The sequence below is a fragment of the Ranitomeya variabilis genome, chromosome 4 (genome assembly GCF_051348905.1).
Source record: "Ranitomeya variabilis isolate aRanVar5 chromosome 4, aRanVar5.hap1, whole genome shotgun sequence".
NCBI classification, from domain to species: domain Eukaryota; kingdom Metazoa; phylum Chordata; class Amphibia; order Anura; family Dendrobatidae; genus Ranitomeya; species Ranitomeya variabilis.
In genome coordinates, this window is record NC_135235.1 from 254,357,896 (window position 1) to 254,379,774 (window position 21,879).

The window sequence follows — 21,879 nt, forward strand, 5'->3', positions numbered from 1 at the left end:
ATAAAGTGCGTATTACGCTTGTGAGCGGTTATAAAACCTTGCTGCTCTTTGCACCGCAGGAATGTTGCTTGCTGCTCCTGGGGCGTGAATGCTGCATGCAGATGTTGGGGGTTGTGGATACTTACCGTGTCATTCTGTGCTGCACCCGTCTGTGGGTAGCACCCAACTCAGACACTCTAAAAACATGTAAAAGAAAAACCATTAGTGCAAACACAAACAAAGCTTTGCTATCGGCTGGTGCTGGCAGCCATACATCACCAAGCATAATGCCAAACGTCGGACGAAGAGGTGTAAAGCTGCCACTACTGGACTCTGGAGGAGATGTGTTCTGTGCAGTGACGGATCGCACTTCTCGATCTGACATCTAATGGAGGAGTCTGGGTTTGGCAAATCACTATGGGATGAACTAGACAGGAGATGGTGAGCCCGGCCTCTCCTCAGCATCAGAGTCTGACCTCATAAATGCTCTTTGGGATAAATGAGCAAAAAGTCCCACAGATGCATCCAAAAGCTTGTAGAAAGTCTTCCCAGAAGAGTGAGATCTGCCATAGCTACAAGGGTGGGGGGTTGAAGAACAACTCTATATTAATGGATGGAATATGGAAGGTCAGAAAAGCTCCAGGAGGTGAAATGTGGAGTGGGCACAAACTTTTTCCATATAGTTTATCTCAACACAGTAGTGGTACTATGGTTGGTACCATAATTTGTCCATTTTATATATATATATATATATATATATATATATATATATATATATATATATATATATATATATATTATATATTTTTTTTACCTCTATTAACATATAAAATAATAAATAACAAAATATCAGAATACGCAAGTAAATATATACATCATCAAGTATATATAACAAAAATCAGGGGCTCTAAATACATAGTATGACTGATAAATGGAAGCAGACATGAATCTATTCAGCAATAAAGAGGCTGGTGCTGTTACAGTCCGTATCGCCGGCATTGTTACATATACTTGTAGCTGGTGTTCTGGTATTGGAAGCTCGGGCCATAACAGCAGAGGCATAAAAGAGAAAAAAAAACACTATAAAAAAAAAAAAAAGGATGTGTAATATATCAGTTGTAGGAACGTATTCACCTACACCTGAGGGGGATGCAGGACATATGTCCCGATAAGGACAGAGAATGAAAGTGAATGAAATGAGAGTGAAAGCACAATTGAATAATGATAAAAGCAAACATTTTTGTCGCTTCAAAGCTACTAAAAATATTTGAGGGTTTTTTCTGGTTTCTGCTCACTAAGTCTGTGACTTCATAAGGTAATGTGAGACCTAGTGACTTGGCTCTATGAGATGTTGTGGGGCTCTAATCACCAAGAGGCACCAGGGAAGCTGTGTGTGAAGACAGGTGGCCACGAACGACTGGACACTGGGCCAGGGAGGGGCGATTGAATTGCTCCCTTTTAGGGCTGTCCCACACGTCCAGATAATTCCGGTACCGGAATAAATCGGTACCGGAGTTATCCGTGTCCGTGTGCCTGGGAACTCACGGAGGCCATACGTGCGGCACACGTGTGCCGCCCGTATGGCGAGTGGGTACCACACGGAGCGTGTGGTACCCACTCTGCATGGTGCTGAAGCTGCGATTCATATCTTCTCTGCAGCAACGTTTGCTGTAGAGAAAATATGAAGAATAGTGTTTAAAATAAAGATCCATGTGTCCGCCGCCCCCCCACCCCCTGTGCGCCCCCCGCTGGTCAGAAAATACTTACCCGCTCCCTCGCTGCTTCCTGGTCTGGCCGCGGCTTCTCCTGCATGCGGTCACGTGGGCCCGATCATTTACAGTCATGAATATGTGGCTCCACCTCCCATAGGGGCGGAGCCGACTATTCATGATTGTAAATGATCGGCCCCACGTGACCGCATACAGTAAGCCGCGGCCAGAGCAGGAAGGAGCGAGGGAGCGGGTAAGTATTTTCTGACCAGCGGGGGGGGGGGGGGGAGGGGGCGCACAGGGGGTGGGGGGGCGGCGGACACCTAAATCTTTATTTTTAACACTATTCTTCATATTTTCTCTATAGCAAACGCTGCTACAGGGAAGATATGAATACCGGCTTCAGCACCATGTGGGGGGGACAGCGCTTACTGTAGCGCTGTCTCCTGCACGCACACGGACCCCAGACGGAGAATGTCCGTGTGAGGTCCGTGTTTTACGCGGACCCATTGACTCTATTGGGTCCGTGTAAAACGTGCGCTCCCACGAACACTGACATGTCTCCGTGTTTGGCACACGGAGACACGGTCCGCAAAAAATCAATGACATCTGAACAGATGCATTGATTTTTATGGGTCTACGTGTGTCAGTGTCTCCGGTACGTGAGGAAACTGTCACCTCACGTACCGGAGCCACTGACGTGTGAAACCGGCCTTAGTGCATAGGCACTTTCAGGGTAAGTTCACACAGGGCGTTTTTGCTTTTTTTTCTGCAGCAAAACCTGATCTTCTTGTCAGGAAAGAAGGTGCGTTTTTGGTGCATTTTTTTTTCTCTTTGTCCATGGTAATATCCTTGGATTTTCAGCAGCAAAAATACAGCAAATAATGATACCTGCATTTTTTTCAACACCTATTCAAGTCAATGGGTGAAAAAACGCAGTAAAAACGCTGAAAGAAGTGACATGCTCTATGTCCCAAAAAAACGCAGCAAAGCACAAAATACTGATCACACAAAAAAAACAATGAGTGTGCATGAGAGTTCTGAAATATCATAGGCTTTACTCGTATTGTAAAAAGCAGCTGTAAATTACCATAAAAAAGCAGCAAAAACGCCCAGTGTGAACTTACCCTCAGAGAGCAAAATATCACCAAAACGGCAAGGATTGAATTGTGTAGATGTAATATACTGAAAAGCAGACAACTCTTTCTCATGTTATGTATCAGCCTGTACTTCAGACTGAATTGTAGCAAATTATAAAGCTCCTTACTGCTGACAGAACACTGTCTAGGGCCGGTTTCACACGTCAGTGGCTCCGGTACGTGTGGTGACAGTTTTCTCACGTACTGGAGACACTGACTCACGTAGACACATTAAAATCAATGTGTCTCTGCACATGTCAGCGTGTTTTCACAGACCGTGTGTCCGTTTGAAAAACACAGAGACATGTCAGTGTTCGTGGGAGGGCACGGATCACACGGACCCATTAAAGTCAATGGGTCCGTGTAAAACACGTACCGCACACGGATGCTGTCCATGTGCCGTGCAGGAGACAGCGCTACAGTAAGCGCTGTCCCCCCAGCTTGTGATGCTGAAGCCGCCATTCATTTCTTCTCTCCAGCAGCGTTTGATGGAGAGAAGGAATGAAAAATCATTGTTTTTTTTATTTTTTTGTGCTTAAAATAAAGATCCTTGTCACCACCCCCTGTGCGCCCGCCCACTGGAAATAAAATACTCACCCGGCTCCCTTGATGCCTCCTCTCAGCGTCGCAGCTTGTCCTGTATGAGCGGTCACGTGGTGCCGCTCATTACAGTGATGAATATGCGGCTCCACCTCCCATAGGTTGCGGAGCCGCATATTCATCACTGTAATGAGCGGTACCACGTGACCGCTCATACAGGAAGAAGCTGCGTCGCTGAGAGGATGCATCGAGGGAGCCGGGTGAGTATTTCATTTCCAGCGGGCGGGCACACAGGGGGTGGGAGGGGGGTGGTGACAAGGATCTTTATTTTAAACACAAAAAAAATAAAAAAACAATGATTTTTCATTCCTTCTCTCCAGCGAACGCTGCTGGGAAGAAGGAATGAATTCCGGCTTCAGCACCAGATGCTGGGGACAGCGCTTATCTCTAGAGCTGTCTCCTGCACGGTCCGTGTGGTACCCAGTCGGCACACGGGCGGCACACGGCTGCCGCACGTGTGCCACACTGATGTGCCACGTGAGCACACGGACACAGATAACTCCGGTACCGATTTCTCTGGTACCGGAAATATCTGGACGTATGGGACAGGCCTAGCATGGATACAATTGTAGCAAATTCTCAGCTGTGATACATTCAGCCTCTGAATGTAAACAAAAAAAAAAAAAGTTTACATTAATTGAGAAGAGGCAGAGATTTTTTAAAGGGAACCTGCCAGGTACCTGATGCCCTCCAACCCAGCAGCATTCACTTCTTTATGAGTAAATTTCCTACCTAATGAGTCCTGTATAACATTTTTCTGTACAAATGAGGTTTAACCCCTTCACCCTGAAGCCCGTTTTCACCTTCCTGACCAGGCCAATTTTTTTTCAATACTGACCACTGTCACTTTAAGGGTATGTGCAGCGGATTTGATAAATCCGCAGGGCAAAACCGCTGCGTTTTTTCCTGCAGATTTATCGCGGTTTCTATTGCGGATTTCGCTGCGGGTTTACACCTGCAGTTTTCTATTGGAGCAGGTGTAAACCCGCAGCGGAATCCGCACAAAGAATTGACATGCTGCGGAATGTAAACCACTGCGATTCCGCACGTTTTTTTCCGCAGCATGTACACTGCGGATTTCGTTTCCCATAGGTTTACATTATACTGTAAACGCATGAGAAACTGCTGCGGACCCGCAGCTGCGGATCTGCAGCAAAATCCGCAGCGTGTGCACATACCCTATGAGTTCACAACTCTGGAACGCTGCAACGGATCCCACTGATTCTGAGATTGTTTTTTTTTCGTGACGTATTGTACTTCATTATAGTGGTAACATTTCTTTGATATGACTTAATTTATTTGTGGAAAAAATTAGAAATTTGGAGAAAAGTTTGCAATTTTCAAACTTTTAATCAAGGTGCTCAAAAGCACATCAAAGTTAATCAACCCTTCAGGTGCTTCACATGAATTAAAGGGAACCTGTCACCCCCAAAATCGCGGGGGAGGTAAGCCCACCGGCATCAGGGGCTTATCTACAGCATTCTGTAATACTGTAGATAAGCCTCCGATGTATCCTAAAAGATGAGAAAAAGAGGTTAGATTATACTCACCCAGGGGCGGTCCCGCTGCTGGTCTGGCGCCTCCCATCTTCATCAGATGACGTCCTCTTCTGGTCTTCACGCTGCGGCTCCTGCGCAGGCGTACTTCGTCTCCCTGTTGAGGGCAGAGCAAAGTACTACAGTGCGCAGGTGCTGGGCCTCTCTGACCTTTCCCGGCGCCTGCGCACTGCACTATTTTGCTCTGCCCTCAACAGGGAGACAAAGTACGCCTGCGCAGGAGCCGCAGCATGAAGACCAGAAGAGGACGTCATCTGATGAAGATGGGAGGTGCCGGACCCGGACCAGCAGCGGGAACGCCCCTGGGTGAGTATAAGGGCTGTCCCACACGTCCAGATAATTCCAGTACCGGAAAAAATCGGTACTGGAGTTATCCGTGTCTGTGTGCCCGTGAGCTCACGTAGGCCATACGTGCGGCACACGTGTGCCGCCCGTGTGGCGAGTGGGTACCACACGGAGCGTGCAGGAGACAGCGCTAAAGTTTAGCGCTGTCCCCTGCATCGTGCTGAAGCCGCGATTCATATCTTCTGTGCAGCAGCGTTTGCTGCATAGAAGATATGAATAATAGTGTTTAAATGAAAGATCTACCTGTCCGCCGCCCCCCCACCCCCTGTGCGCCCCCCCGCTGTTCAGAAAATACTCACCCGCATCCCTCGTTGGCTGTCGCTCCTTCCTGGTCTGGCCGCGGCTTCCACTGTATGCGGTCACATGGGGCCGCTCATTTACAGTCATGAATAGGCGGCTCCACCTCCCATAGGGGCGGAGCCGACTATTCATGATTGTAAATGAGCGGCCCCCGTGACCGCATACAGTAGAAGCTGCGGCCAGACCAGGAAGCAGCGACAGCCAACGTGGGAGCGTGTGAGTATTTTCTGAACAGCGGGGGGCGCACAGGGGGTGGGGGGGCGGCGGACAGGTAGATCTTTCATTTAAACACTATTATTCATATCTTCTATGCAGCAAACGGTGCTGCACAGAAGATATGAATCGCAACTTCAGCACCATGTGGGGGGGACAGCGCTTACTGTAGCGCTGTCTCCTGCACGCCACAGGGACCGCACACGGAGAACGTCCGTGTGAGGTCCGTGTTTTACACGGACCCATTGACTTTAATGGGTCCGTGTAATACGTGCGCTCCCACGAACACTGACATGTCTCCGTGTTTGGCACACGGAGACACGGTCCGCAAAAAATCAATGACATCTGCACAGATGCATTGATTTTAATGGGTCTACGTGTGTCAGTGGCTCCGGTACGTGAGGAAACTGTCACCTCACGTACCGGAGCCACTGACGGGTGAAACCGGCCTAATATAACCTCTTTTTCTCATCTTTTAGGATACATCGGGGGCTTATCTACAGCATTACAGAATGCTGTAGATAAGCCCCTGATGCCGGTGGGCTTACCTCACCCGCAATTTTGGGGTGACAGATTCCCTTTAATGGAATGTGGAAGGAAAAAAAAACATTTAACTTTTTTCATAAAAATTTTAATTTAGACCTATTTTTTTTTTTTACTTTACTTTCACAAGGGTAACAAGAGAAAATGGACCCTACAATTTGTTGTGCAATTTCTCCTGAGTACGCGGATACCAAATATGTGAAAGTAAACTACTGTATGGGCGCATGGCAGGGCTTGGAAGGGAAAGAGCATCATCTGACTTTTTGAATGCAAAATTTTCTGGAATAATTAGCGCACCCATGTTGCGCTTGGAGAGCCCTTGATGTGCTGAAACTATGGAAATCCTCCACCAGTGACACCATTTTGGAAACTAGACCCCCAGGGAACTTATCTAGATGTGTGGTGATCACCTTGAACCCCCAACTATTTCACAGACATTTATAACATTTATTAACAGTGAAAAAGCAAAAATGACACTTTATCCCATAAAAAAAAAAAATTTAGACCCACATTTTGCATTTTCACAAGGTTAACAGGAGGAAATGGACCCCAAAATTTGTTGTGCAATTTCTCCTGAGTTCACCTATACCTCATATGTGGTCGAAGGCACAGTGCAAAACTCGTTCAGTACGATTAAAGCGATACCACATTTAGATCGTTTTATAGAAAAAATTGTTTTTGCATCGCTTTATTCTGACAGTTATACGTTTTTTATTGTTCTGCTGATGGAACAGTATGGTGGCTTGTTTTTTTGTGGTGACATTTTCAGAGGTAGCATTTTTATTCACATTGTGTTTTTGATGGTGTTTTATTGCACTTATTGTTCGGCGATATGATGATAAAGCATAGTTTTTTGCCTTGTTTTTTATTTTACTGTTTTCACTAAAGGAGTTAACGCGTGGGACAGTTTTATAGGTCGGGTTGTTCCAGACGATGGGGATACCAAATGTGTACTTTTATTGTTCTTTTTACATAAATAAATGTATCTATTGGATTAATATTTTTTCATTTTTTTGTTCTTTTTTTGGCGATTTATTTATTTTTTTTTTTAAACATTTTAACAACTTTTTTTTTTTTCAGAATTGTCCCAGGATGGGACGTCACTCTACAGTGACATATAGCTGATCTTGCAGCCAGAAGTCACCAAGGGGACAATCAGCTCAAAGGGAGCTCACTCTCTGTGCGATACTCCTCGATGTCGCTGTCACTTTTGGCATCAGAGGGGTTAAACGCCTACAATCGGTGCTAGCAAAAAATCGTGGGTGTGGCTGCGACTCTGAAGCCGGGTGTACGCTTTTCAGCTTCAGATTTGCGCACTGCGCATGACTGGAAGCAGTCTTCTGAACTTCCGGACATGGGTGCCTCCGAAGCCGGGAAACAAACACCGGGCTTCAGAGATGCAGTGAGCCTGATGGAATGGGCACATGTGCTAGATTTGCATTAATGGTGAGGATAACAAGGAAAGAGGGCTGATTAGTCTAGGGGGCAACTAATGCCCATCGATTAGTCAAAGCCCTTATTAGTACAGCAAACGGAGACAATATAAATGTTTTTTTTTTTTTAAACTTCATTTGTACAGAAAAACATTACATAGGACTGGTTAGGGAGTTTACTCATAAATAAGTAAATGCTGCTGGGTTGGAACGCATGAGGGACCCGACTGATTTCCTTTAACATAGTAAGGCCGGGATCACACATACGCGAGATACGGCCGAGTCTCGCAGGTGAAATCCCTCCTCTGGCGCCAGCACTTGGGAGCGGAGCGTGCAGTTCCATGTATTGCTGTGCGGCTGCACACTCCGTTCCGCAGTGCCGGCGCCAGAGGAGGGATTTCACCTGCGAGACTCGGCCGTATCTCGCGTATGTGTGATCCCGGCCTTAGGGACATAAATGTACAGAAGTTTCCATTTATACAGTTATGACGCTTTATGTACATGAGGTTGTTGAGTTTGGGTTCGTACTTGATCAATGTTTGAAGTCGGCGTAGTATGAAACCACACAATTGCCTGTAACTTGATTCACAAATCGATTGAATGTTGTCCAAATTAGGCTAGTTTCATACATCAGTTTTTTGTTTTCAGTCTAAATCCGGCTAATTTTAAAAAAAACGGATCCGACGTAAATTGTGAAAAACTGATGCGCCGGATCCGTTTTTTAGCTGGATCTGGTCTTTTTAAATGCGCATGGATTTTTTGACTTCCTGGTTCGGGAGAGAGAGGGGGAGGGGGAGAGGGACCAGATTGGCAAATCTGCATGATTTGTATGGAAAATGCTTTGAAAACCGGATCTGGGCGCCGGATTCAGTGTTTCACATCTCCGTTTCATGTGTTTTTGGCCAATTCCGTCACTGTGCGTTTTTTTTCCGCCGGATCAAAAAACGTTGCAGTGGACGTTTTCTCCGTCCGTCGGAAACGAATATTTGGACGGATCCGGAAAAAAACGGATGAAATGTCTGGCCATCAGGCACAATCCGGCACTAATACAACTCTATGGGAAAAAAAACGGATCCGGCGTAAAAAAAAAACGGATCCGTTTTTTCCAAAAATTGCCAGATTGTGCCTGAAACAAAAAACCTGATGTGTGAAAGTAGCCTTAGGGTATGGCTCCACGGTCCGGAGGGGCGGCGGTATTGCCGCAGCGGCGAAGCCGCTCGGCGCTAAGCCCCGCCCCCTTCCTGGGACGCGATCATGCCGGATGTGTTAACTCTTCACATCCGGGATGATCGCTCGCTCCCATAGGGCCCTGTGATATGCCTTGCGGGGACGCTGCGTCCCCGCAAGGTGTACGGGCATGCTGCGATCTGAAAAGACGCGCAGCATGTCCGTAGTCGCAGGGCCGCCGCGTGCGGGTTTCCACGCATAGTGGAGACGGGATTTCATAAAATCCCCTCCACTATGCTGGAACATCTGGACGCTGCTTGTTTGACGCTGCAGCGCTGCGCAGCGTCAAACAAGCAGCGTTTCCTGAACGTGGAAACATACCCTTAGAAAAAAAAGGGGGTCAGCTTAAACTGTCATTTTCTGCACAAAAACAGAAAAAAAACTGGTACAAGGGAAAATGGCCTTTATGTACTAAAATGAACACATGTAGAACAAATGCGATAATCAGAGCAGATTGCTATTGGGTATTTTGCTGCAGAAATCTGAAGAAAAAAAAAAAAGCAGTGTTAAGGCTATGTTCACACGTTGTATTTTTGCTGCTTTTTTTTCTGCAGGCAAAACCTGCTCTCCTGTCAATAAAGAAGCTGCTTACAAAAAAGGAGGTTTTGCATTTTTATCAGTTACATTTGTCTCTTGTGCATGCTGATAATGTTTAGTGCATAAAAAATCATGATGCAACTGAGATTTTTGCATTAAAAACACAGCAAAAGCGGATACCTATGTTTTTTGCACTTCCTCATTGTTTGTGTGTGTGAAAAACTGCTACAAGACGTGACAGCAGTCTGCAGAAGTTTTCTAATTCAGTCAGGGAAATAAAAACAATGTGTGCAGGAGATTTCTGAAATGTCTGACTTTGCTGTTTAAAATGTGCATAAAAAAGCAGCAAATGTGTGAACATGGCCCAAACTGCCTGCATGGTGTGTCCCAATGAGGCAGATGATTTGTGGTCATAAGGCCGGTTTCACACGTCAGTGGCTCCGGTACGTGAGGTGACAGTTTCCTCACGTACCGGAGACACTGACACACGTAGACCCATAAAAATCAATGCATCTGTTCAGATGTCATTGATTTTTTGCGGACCGTGTCTCCGTGTGCCAAACACGGAGACATGTCAGTGTTCGTGGGAGCGCACGTATTACACGGACCCATTAAAGTCAATGGGTCCGTGTAAAACACGGACCTCACACGGACGTTCTCCGTCTGGGGTCCGTGTGCGTGCAGGAGACAGCGCTACAGTAAGCGCTGTCCCCCCCACATGGTGCTGAAGCCGCGATACATATGTTCCCTGCAGCAGCGTTTGCTGCAGAGAAAATATGAAAAATAGTGTTTAAAATAAAGATCTATGTGTCCCCCGCCCTCCCACCCCCTGTGCGCCCCCCCCAACCCCTGTGCGCCCCCCCGCTGTTCAGAAAATACTCACCCACTCCCCCGTTGGCTGTCACTCCTTCCTCTCTGCCCCGCGCCTCCTACTGTATGCGGTCACGTGGGGCCGCTCATTTACAATCATGAATAGTCGGCTCCGCCCCTATGGGAGGTGAAGCCACATATTCATGACTGTAAATGATCGGCCCCACGTGACCGCATACACTAGAAGCCGTGGCCAGACCAGGAAGCAGCGAGGGAGGCGGGTATTTTCTGAACAGCGGGGGGGGGACGCACAAGGGGTGGGAGGGCGGCGGACACATAGATCTTTATTTTAAACACTATTATTCATATTTTCTCTGCAGCAAACGCTGCTGCAGGGAACATATGAATCGCGGCTTCAGCACGATGCAGGGTACCACACGCTCCGTGTGGTACCCACTCGCCATACGGGCGGCACACGTGTGCCGCACGTATGGCCTACGTGAGTTCCCAGGCACACGGACACGGATAACTCCGGTACCGATTTATTCCGGTACCGGAATTATCTGGACGTGTGGGACAGCCCTAAGGCAGATTCGGGAACAGAGTAGAGCAGGTACGGACTGGGGCTGAAATTCAATCCTGGCATTTGAAATCACACAGGCCCATGTTGTCCCCGGCCCCAGATAGGAAATATTACTAATATTACCCTGGATGGAGGAAAGCAAGATTTACTACAAGACGAATATTTGTAATGGTACCAGCAGCTGCTGAGGTAAGTGACGGAATCAGCGAGTTTGTGCTCCATCACATCTCTTAACAGTATGGGAGTCCTGAGAACACGGATACTGGTAACAACGTAGCAGACAATGCGGCCCATGACCAGACCGGTCCTGGAGTAGAGGCCCCAATACCGACACATCTGTCCGAGGAGAACAGGCACAACAGCCCCTTCCCACCCCACAATGTACGGCGACATTAAGGAGCCATTATACGACTATATGACGGCAGCGTGTAAGTGGTAGTGTGAACAGGACGTGAAGGCTGCTGAATGCTCCCATGTCAGTCCTCCTGTCACAGGGCTACAAAGAGCAAACAATTAAAACAAGCTGATAGATATATAAAATATATAAATAATGATGTACATGAATATATAATAATAATTTTTATTTATATAGCGCCAACATATTCCGCAGCGCTTTACAACTTATAGAGGGGACTTGTACAGACAATAGATATTACAGCATAACAGAAATCACAGTGCAAAACAGATACCAGGAGGAATGAGGGCCCTGCTCGCAAGCTTACAAACTATGAGGAAAAGGGGAGACACGAGAGGTGGATATATACAAATAAAAACAAATTAGAATTGCCACATTTTCTCCATAAAAAAAAATTGGTTTTGCTGCAGAAAGTTGAAACCATTACTGGTCACTGAAAATTATTATTTTTTTTACATTTTTTTTTTGCCACCATTGTTTGCTGTCGTCACCATCGTCCGGCCCTGGAGAATCAGCTTGTTTTTACATACAACGATCACGGTTCAAAGTATGGCTCCTCAGCAGTACCTGTATTTTTTGGAAAATGCACAGGAAAACTAGATTATGCGTAAAAAAAATCCTGTCAGAAAATACAGAACACAATTCTCTGTGACCAGATTACAAAAAGGCGGGAAAATAAAACCGCGGGAAATCTCCTCACACAGCGCGATTCTATCTCCCAGCATGCAGCGGGTGAGTGTGTAGACACCACCACATCCCGGCATGCAGCGCGCCAGGCAGACGTCAGTTGTTCTTACCAGGACTTCATTTCCCAGCAGGCAGCGCGGCCGCTGGACATGCGCAGTGCGGGCCGGCCCGGGTGTTGTGGTCCAGCTGTGGAGGGAGAGTCCAGTAGGTGAGCGGCCGGGGTGATGATTGCTGTGTTGTGCTGTCATGGCGGCCGGTGCCGGGCGCTGCCGGGATGGTTTATAGCCCGGTGTGACTGTGGGGCTGACATGTTGTGCGGACGTATTCGGGGGTCCCGGGGCTTCACTCTCTGTACATTATATGCTCCGTCGGGCGCCTGTTGCTTCTCTGGTCATTTCCATGGGTTACGGTTGCCAACAAGCTGGTCGCCATGGGGATATATATATATATATATATATATATATATATATATATATATATATATATATATATATATATATATATATATATATATATATATATATATATATTTTGTCCGGCACAACATAGATGGTAACTAAGTCCGACCCCCAGTATCAGTTCTCACACTCACCGATAGGATCACTACAATCCTGTCCTGACCTATGAGTTGTCACAGCTGAGGGTTTGTTACAGTTGTATCCGGTCTGACACTTTACCTGCACTGATACATTGTAATGGAACATCCTCAGGCCTCAAACAGCCCAGATCAGTGATCGCCAAGCAGATATAGCAGAACTACAACTCCCAGCATGCCGCTACACCCTGTATACAGCCCAGATTATTGATCCCCAAACTACAACTCCCAGCATGCCCCGACACACTGTATACAGATCAGTGATCTCCAAACTACAACCCCCAGCATGCCCCGACACCCTGTATATAGAGAGATTATTGATCTCCAATCTACAACTCCCAGCATGCCCTGACACCCTGTATACAGCCCAGATCAGTGATCTCCAAACTACAACTCCCAGCATGCCTCGACACCCTGTATACAGCTCAGATCAGTGATCTCCAAACTACAACCCCCAGCATGCCCCGACACCCTGTATACAGCCCAGATCAGTGATCTCCAAACTACAACCCCCAGCATGCCCCGACACCCTGTATACAGCCCAGATCAGTGATCTCCAAACTACAACCCCCAGCATGCCCCGACACCCTGTATACAGCCCAGATCAGTGATCTCCAAACTACAACCCCCAGCATGCCCCGACACCCTGTATACAGCCCAGATCAGTGATCTCCAAACTACAACCCCCAGCATGCCCCGACACCCTGTATACAGCACAGATCAGTGATCTCCAAACTACAAATCCCAGCATGCCTCGACACCCTGTATACAGCTCAGATCAGTGATCTCCAAACTACAACCCCCAGCATGCCCCGACACCCTGTATACAGCCCAGATCAGTGATTTCCAAACTACAACCCCCAGCATGCCCCGACACCCTGTATACAGCCCAGATCAGTGATCTCCAAACTACAACCCCCAGCATGCCCCGACACCCTGTATACAGCACAGATCAGTGATCTCCAAACTACAAATCCCAGCATGCCTCGACACCCTGTATACAGCTCAGATCAGTGATCTCCAAACTACAACCCCCAGCATGCCCCGACACCCTGTATACAGCCCAGATCAGTGATCTCCAAACTACAACCCCCAGCATGCCCCGACACCCTGTATACAGCCCAGATCAGTGATCTCCAAACTACAACCCCCAGCATGCCCCGACACCCTGTATACAGCCCAGATCAGTGATTTCCAAACTACAACCCCCTGCATGCCCCGACACCCTGTATACAGCCCAGATCAGTGATCTCCAAACTACAACCCCCAGCATGCCCCGACACCCTGTATACAGCCCAGATCAGTGATCTCCAAACTACAACCCCCAGCATGCCCCGACACCCTGTATACAGCCCAGATCAGTGATCTCCAAACTACAACCCCCAGCATGCCCCGACACCCTGTATACAGCCCAGATCAGTGATCTCCAAACTACAACCCCCAGCATGCCCCGACACCCTGTATACAGCCCAGATCAGTGATCTCCAAACTACAACCCCCAGCATGCCCCGACACCCTGTATACAGCCCAGATCAGTGATTTCCAAACTACAACCCCCTGCATGCCCCGACACCCTGTATACAGATCAGTGATCTCCAAACTACAACCCCCAGCATGCCCCGACACCCTGTATACAGCCCAGATCAGTGATCTCCAAACTACAACCCCCAGCATGCCCCGACACCCTGTATACAGCCCAGATCAGTGATTTCCAAACTACAACCCCCTGCATGCCCCGACACCCTGTATACAGCCCAGATCAGTGATCTCCAAACTACAACCCCCAGCATGCCCCGACACCCTGTATACAGCCCAGATCAGTGATCTCCAAACTACAACCCCCAGCATGCCCCGACACCCTGTATACAGCACAGATCAGTGATCTCCAAACTACAAATCCCAGCATGCCTCGACACCCTGTATACAGCTCAGATCAGTGATCTCCAAACTACAACCCCCAGCATGCCCCGACACCCTGTATACAGCCCAGATCAGTGATCTCCAAACTACAACCCCCAGCATGCCCCGACACCCTGTATACAGCCCAGATCAGTGATCTCCAAACTACAACCCCCAGCATGCCCCGACACCCTGTATACAGCCCAGATCAGTGATTTCCAAACTACAACCCCCTGCATGCCCCGACACCCTGTATACAGCCCAGATCAGTGATCTCCAAACTACAACCCCCAGCATGCCCCGACACCCTGTATACAGCCCAGATCAGTGATCTCCAAACTACAACCCCCAGCATGCCCCGACACCCTGTATACAGCCCAGATCAGTGATCTCCAAACTACAACCCCCAGCATGCCCCGACACCCTGTATACAGCCCAGATCAGTGATCTCCAAACTACAACCCCCAGCATGCCCCGACACCCTGTATACAGCCCAGATCAGTGATTTCCAAACTACAACCCCCTGCATGCCCCGACACCCTGTATACAGCCCAGATCAGTGATCTCCAAACTACAACCCCCAGCATGCCCCGACACCCTGTATACAGCCCAGATCAGTGATCTCCAAACTACAACCCCCAGCATGCCCCGACACCCTGTATACAGCCCAGATCAGTGATCTCCAAACTACAACCCCCAGCATGCCCCGACACCCTGTATACAGCCCAGATCAGTGGTCTCCAAACTACAACCCCCAGCATGCCCCGACACCCTGTACACAGCCCAGATCAGTGATCTCCAAACTACAACCCCCAGCATGCCCCGACACCCTGTATACAGCCCAGATCAGTGATCTCCAAACTACAACCCCCAGCATGCCCCGACACCCTGTATACAGCCCAGATCAGTGATCTCCAAACTACAACCCCCAGCATGCCCCGACACCCTGTATACAGCCCAGATCAGTGATCTCCAAACTACAACCCCCAGCATGCCCCGACACCCTGTATACAGCCCAGATCAGTGATCTCCAAACTACAACCCCTAGCATGCCCCGACACCCTGTACACAGCCCAGATCAGTGATCTCCAAACTACAACCCCTAGCATGCCCCGACACCCTGTATACAGCCCAGATCAGTGATCACCAAACTACAACCCCCAGCATGCCCCGACACCCTGTATACAGATCAGTGATCTCCAAACTACAACTCCCAGCATGCCCCGACACCCTGTATATAGCTCAGATCAGTGATCACCAAACTACAACCCCCAGCATACCCCGACACCCTGTATACAGATCAGTGATCTCCAAACTACAACCCCCAGCATGCCCCGACACCCTGTATACAGCCCAGATCAGTGATCTCCAAACTACAACCCCCAGCATGCCCCGACACCCTGTATACAGCACAGATCAGTGATCTCCAAACTACAAATCCCAGCATGCCTCGACACCCTGTATACAACTCAGATCAGTGATCTCCAAACTACAACCCCCAGCATGCCCCGACACCCTGTATACAGCCCAGATCAGTGATCTCCAAACTACAACCCCCAGCATGCCCCGACACCCTGTATACAGCACAGATCAGTGATCTCCAAACTACAAATCCCAGCATGCCTCGACACCCTGTATACAGCTCAGATCAGTGATCTCCAAACTACAACCCCCAGCATGCCCCGACACCCTGTATACAGCCCAGATCAGTGATCTCCAAACTACAACCCCCAGCATGCCCCGACACCCTGTATACAGCCCAGATCAGTGATCTCCAAACTACAACCCCCAGCATGCCCCGACACCCTGTATACAGCCCAGATCAGTGATCTCCAAACTACAACCCCCAGCATGCCCCGACACCCTGTATACAGCCCAGATCAGTGATCTCCAAACTACAACCCCCAGCATGCCCCGACACCCTGTATACAGCCCAGATCAGTGATCTCCAAACTACAACCCCCAGCATGCCCCGACACCCTGTATACAGCCCAGATCAGTGGTCTCCAAACTACAACCCCCAGCATGCCCCGACACCCTGTACACAGCCCAGATCAGTGATCTCCAAACTACAACCCCCAGCATGCCCCGACACCCTGTACACAGCCCAGATCAGTGATCTCCAAACTACAACCCCCAGCATGCCCCGACACCCTGTATACAGCCCAGATCAGTGATCTCCAAACTACAACCCCCAGCATGCCCCGACACCCTGTATACAGCCCAGATCAGTGATCTCCAAACTACAACCCCTAGCATGCCCCGACACCCTGTACACAGCCCAGATCAGTGATCTCCAAACTACAACCCCTAGCATGCCCCGACACCCTGTATACAGCCCAGATCAGTAATCTCCAAACTACAACCCCCAGCATGCCTCGACACCCTGTATACAGCTCAGTGATCTCCAAACTACAACCCCCAGCATGCCCCGACACCCTGTATACAGCCCAGATCAGTGATCTTCATCTGTTGCAAAACTACAATGATGGGAGTTTTCATTTTGCTACAATTTCTGGATGGCAACAATTGTAGATTACTGGTCTAGACTGTACACAGGGACTCGGGATGCTGGGAGTTGTAGTTTTTCTGTCTGGAGAGCCACAGATTGGAGATCACTGATCTACACTGCATACAACGTGTCAGGAAATGCTGGGAGTTGTAGTTCTACGTCTGGAGAGGCAGATTTTTCAGGCCTCGGATCGTGGTTGTAAATCACCGCGGTCTATAGGTTTTCAGTGTCTGGAGGTCGGCAGGAATATTTCCACCAATTCCCAGCAAGCAGAGATCCTGGAATAGAGGGACTGTGGCTGCAGCATGAGGATTCCTGGAGGAGGGACGTGTCGTATGATGAGTGATAATAACCTGGTGCCTCAGCTGCACCTCCTCCTGATCGCCCTGTGATCAGTCACTATAACCTCCTTGTCCCTGGCTTTCAGCTCGGCTGGTTCACCCGCTTCCTCCATGATGACCCGTTGTGGCCCCTCACACTTCCCCGCTCCGTGCAGCTGATGGTCAAGACGCTTATAGGGTACAGAAGAGGAAAATGGCCGACAGCTTGAAAAGTTTCCTCCAAGACCTTGTGCGGGTGAGTGCACAGCTGACACTGGGGGAACCCGTAATACCAGTGCGGACAAAGGCGCGACATCAAGAGCCTGCACATCACCCAGATGACTAAGGGTACTGTCACACAGTGCAATTTTGATCGCTACGACGGCACGATCCGTGACGTCGCAGCGTCGTATGATTATCGCTCCAGCGTCGTAGACTGCGGTCACACGGTGCAATCACGGCGCTGGAGCGATGCCGAAGTCCCCGGGTAACCAGGGTAAACATCGGGTTACTAAGCGCAGGGCCGCGCTTAGTAACCCGATGTTTACCCTGGTTACCAGCGTAAACGTAAAAAAAACAAACAGTACATACTTACATTCCGGTGACTGTCCCCCGGCGTTCTGCTTCTCTGCACTGTGTAAGCACCATAGCCGGAAAGCAGAGCGGTGACGTCACCGCTGTGCTCGCTTTCCGGCCGGCAGGCGCTCACAGTGCAGAGAAGCTGAGACGCCGGAGGACAGACACCGGAATGTGAGTATGTACTGTTTGTTTTTTTTACGTTTACGCTGGTAACCAGGGTAAACATCGGGTTACTAAGCGCGGCCCTGCGCTTAGTTACCCGATGTTTACCCTGGTTACAAGCGAACACATCGCTGGATCGCTGTCACACACAACGATCCAGCGATGTCAGCGGGTGATCAAGCGACGAAAGAAAGTTCCAAACGATCTGCTACGACGTACGATTCTCAGCAGGGTCCCTGATCGCTGCTGCGTGTCAGACACTGCGATATCGTAACGATATCGCTAGAACGTCACGAATCGTACCGTCGTAGCGATCAAAATTGCACTGTGTGACAGTACCCTAAGGGGTGACTACAGGGTGGAAGGACCTGAATATACTGCCTGTGTACAGGTCTGCCCTAGTAATGTATGCACACAATGACTGCACCAGCAGAATAGTGAGTGCAGCTCTGGAGTATACTACAGGATGTAACTCAGGATCAGTAATGTAATGTATGTACACAGTGACTGCACCAGCAGAATAGTGAGTGCATCTCTGGGTTAGAATACGGGATGTAACTTGGGATCAGTAATGTAATGTATGCACACAGTGACTGCACCAGCAGAATAGTGAGCGCAGCTCTGGAGTATAATACAAGATGTAACTCAAGATCAGTAATGTAATGTATGTACACAGTAACTGCACCAGCAGAATAGTGAGCGCAGCTCTGGGGTATAATACAGGATGTAACTCAGGATCAGTAATGTAATGTATGTACACAGTGACTGCACCAGCAGAATAGTGAGTGCTGCTCTGGGGTATAATACAGGATGTAACTCAGGATCAGTATTGTAATGTATGTACACAGTGACTGCACCAGCAGAATAGTGAGCGCAGCTCTGGGGTATAATCCAGGATGTAACTCAGGATCAGTAATTTATGTACACAGTGACTGCACCAGCAGAATAGTGAGTGCAGCTCTGGGGTATAATACAGGATGTAACTCAGGATCAGTAATGTAATGTATGTACACAGGGACTGCACCAGCAGAATAGTGAGCGCAGCTCTGGGGTATAATACAGGATGTAACTCAGGATCAGTAATGTAATGTATGTACACAGGGACTGCACCAGCAGAATAGTGAGCACAGCTCTGGGGTATAATACAGGATGTAACTCAGGATCAGTAATTTATGTACACAGGGACTGCACCAGCAGAATAGTGAGTGCAGCTCTGGGGTATAATACAGGATGTAACTTGGGTTTCCATATAGAATTGTGCCTTTCAAAACTATATCTCGTCCTGCAGATCAGGGCTGTGGAGTCTGTTGCCCAAACCTCCAACTCTGACTGCTCAATTTCCGTGACACCGTCTCCGACTCCATAGCCCTGCTGCAGATAACAAGCCTCATATCTTTATAGGGATGGAAAAAAGGAGTAAAATGTGAATCTCACACAGAAGCTTGGTGCAGTCAGATCGGCCGCTCAGTGGCATTACGTGATATATAATCTGCTATATCGCATTTTTGTTTCCACCTTTTGATGGTTTTTCCTTCACACTGACGTCATCTCTGCTGAGATCGGCTGCAGCGGTGTCGTTTCTTCTGTCGTTTTTTATTGTTTTCGTCTTTGATTCCTGGTGAACTCTTTACTGGTCTTTTAGTTATTAATCAGACATTGTCGTTCCGTCCTGCAGGGCATTAAAGATTCCATTTGGGGAATATGTACGATTTCCAAGCTAGATGCCCGGATTCAGCAGAGGCGAGAGGAGCAGCGGAAGAGACGTGCGAGCAGCGCGTTGGCTCAGCGCAGAGCCCAAAGCGAAGAGAGAAAGCCGGAGAGGTGAGCCGCGTTATTCCGTGTACAGCACTGTGTTGTGGTCCTGATGTGGAAGTATCACACTCATCGGGGCAGGCGGCTGGGGAATGATGGGCGATGCTTCCTCTGGGAGCTGTGAAATGGGACGATCTTGGTTGTCGCTCAGCTTTTCTCTTCTGTTCATAGTGAACCTCGCATCGTCACCCGGATATTCCAGTGTTGTGCTTGGAACGGCGGAGTCTTCTGGGTAAGTAGCTGGTTATTAAAGGGAATGCGGCTTCCACCCCGTTACGGCGTTCTTAAAGGGTTATTCCCAATAAAGCAAGTTATCCCATATCTGCTGTAGGGATGACTTACTGATTACCTCTTGGACCCCCCAGTGTATTCTGAGGATGGGACCCCCCAGTGTATTCTGAGGATGGGACCCCCCAGTGTATTCTGAGGATGGGACCCCCCCAGTGTATTCTGAGGATGGGACCCCCCCAGTGTATTCTGAGGATGGGACCCCCCCAGTGTATTCTGAGGATGGGACCCCCCCAGTGTATTCTGAGGATGGGACCCCCCCAGTGTATTCTGAGGATGGGACCCCCCCAGTGTATTCTGAGGATGGGACCCCCCCAGTGTATTCTGAGGATGGGACCCCCCCAGTGTATTCTGAGGATGGGACCCCCCAGTGTATTCTGAGGATGGGACCCCCCCCAGTGTATTCTGAGGATGGGACCCCCCCCCCAGTGTATTCTGAGGATGGGACCCCCCCCTAGTGTATTCTGAGGATGGGACCCCCCCCTAGTGTATTCTGAGGATGGGACTCCCCCCTAGTGTATTCTGAGGATGGGACTCCCCCCTAGTGTATTCTGAGGATGGGACTCCCCCCTAGTGTATTCTGAGGATGGGACTCCCCCCTAGTGTATTCTGAGGATGGGACTCCCCCCTAGTGTATTCTGAGGATGGGACTCCCCCCTAGTGTATTCTGAGGATGGGACTCCCCCCTAGTGTATTCTGAGGATGGGACTCCCCCCTAGTGTATTCTGAGGATGGGACTCCCCCCTAGTGTATTCTGAGGATGGGACTCCCCCCTAGTGTATTCTGAGGATGGGACTCCCCCCTAGTGTATTCTGAGGATGGGACTCCCCCCTAGTGTATTCTGAGGATGGGACTCCCCCCTAGTGTATTCTGAGGATGGGACTCCCCCCAGTGTATTCTGAGGATGGGACTCCCCCCTAGTGTATTCTGAGGATGGGACTCCCCCCTAGTGTATTCTGAGGATGGGACTCCCCCCTAGTGTATTCTGAGGATGGGACTCCCCCCTAGTGTATTCTGAGGATGGGACTCCCCCCTAGTGTATTCTGAGGATGGGACTCCCCCCTAGTGTATTCTGAGGATGGGACTCCCCCCTAGTGTATTCTGAGGATGGGACTCCCCCCTAGTGTATTCTGAGGATGGGACTCCCCCCTAGTGTATTCTGAGGATGGGACTCCCCCCTAGTGTATTCTGAGGATGGGACTCCCCCCTAGTGTATTCTGAGGATGGGACTCCCCCCTAGTGTATTCTGAGGATGGGACTCCCCCCTAGTGTATTCTGAGGATGGGACTCCCCCCTAGTGTATTCTGAGGATGGGACTCCCCCCTAGTGTATTCTGAGGATGGGACTCCCCCCTAGTGTATTCTGAGGATGGGACTCCCCCCTAGTGTATTCTGAGGATGGGACTCCCCCCTAGTGTATTCTGAGGATGGGACTCCCCCCTAGTGTATTCTGAGGATGGGACTCCCCCCTAGTGTATTCTGAGGATGGGACTCCCCCCTAGTGTATTCTGAGGATGGGACTCCCCCCTAGTGTATTCTGAGGATGGGACTCCCCCCTAGTGTATTCTGAGGATGGGACTCCCCCCTAGTGTATTCTGAGGATGGGACTCCCCCCTAGTGTATTCTGAGGATGGGAC

General features: G+C 49.1%; 2 protein-coding genes across 8 annotated transcripts in view; one reads left to right on the forward strand and one right to left on the reverse strand.

Moving 5' to 3' along the window:
- FEZ1 (fasciculation and elongation protein zeta 1) overlaps positions 1-374 on the reverse strand; it is a 140,201-nt gene extending 139,827 nt beyond the window's left edge. Inside the window, exons 1-2 of one of the 7 annotated variants that reach the window (XM_077249596.1) lie at positions 254-374; positions 126-176 (exon numbers count right to left, since the gene is read on the reverse strand). The gene's annotated coding sequence lies outside the window, so the exon portion shown is untranslated. Of the gene's footprint in view, positions 1-125 lie in introns of all 7 variants that reach the window. The other 6 variants (XM_077249591.1, XM_077249589.1, XM_077249597.1 and 3 more) reach the window with 6 other exon arrangements.
- An 11,743-nt stretch (positions 375-12,117) lies between these two features.
- Positions 12,118-21,879, forward strand: part of EI24 (EI24 autophagy associated transmembrane protein) — a 31,836-nt gene continuing 22,074 nt past the window's right edge. Inside the window, exons 1-4 of the mRNA XM_077249598.1 lie at positions 12,118-12,284; positions 17,510-17,658; positions 19,819-19,964; positions 20,127-20,187. Of these exons, the coding sequence (XP_077105713.1) occupies positions 17,617-17,658; positions 19,819-19,964; positions 20,127-20,187 (249 nt within the window). The 5' untranslated portion in view covers positions 12,118-12,284; positions 17,510-17,616. The remainder of the gene's footprint in view (positions 12,285-17,509; positions 17,659-19,818; positions 19,965-20,126; positions 20,188-21,879) is intronic.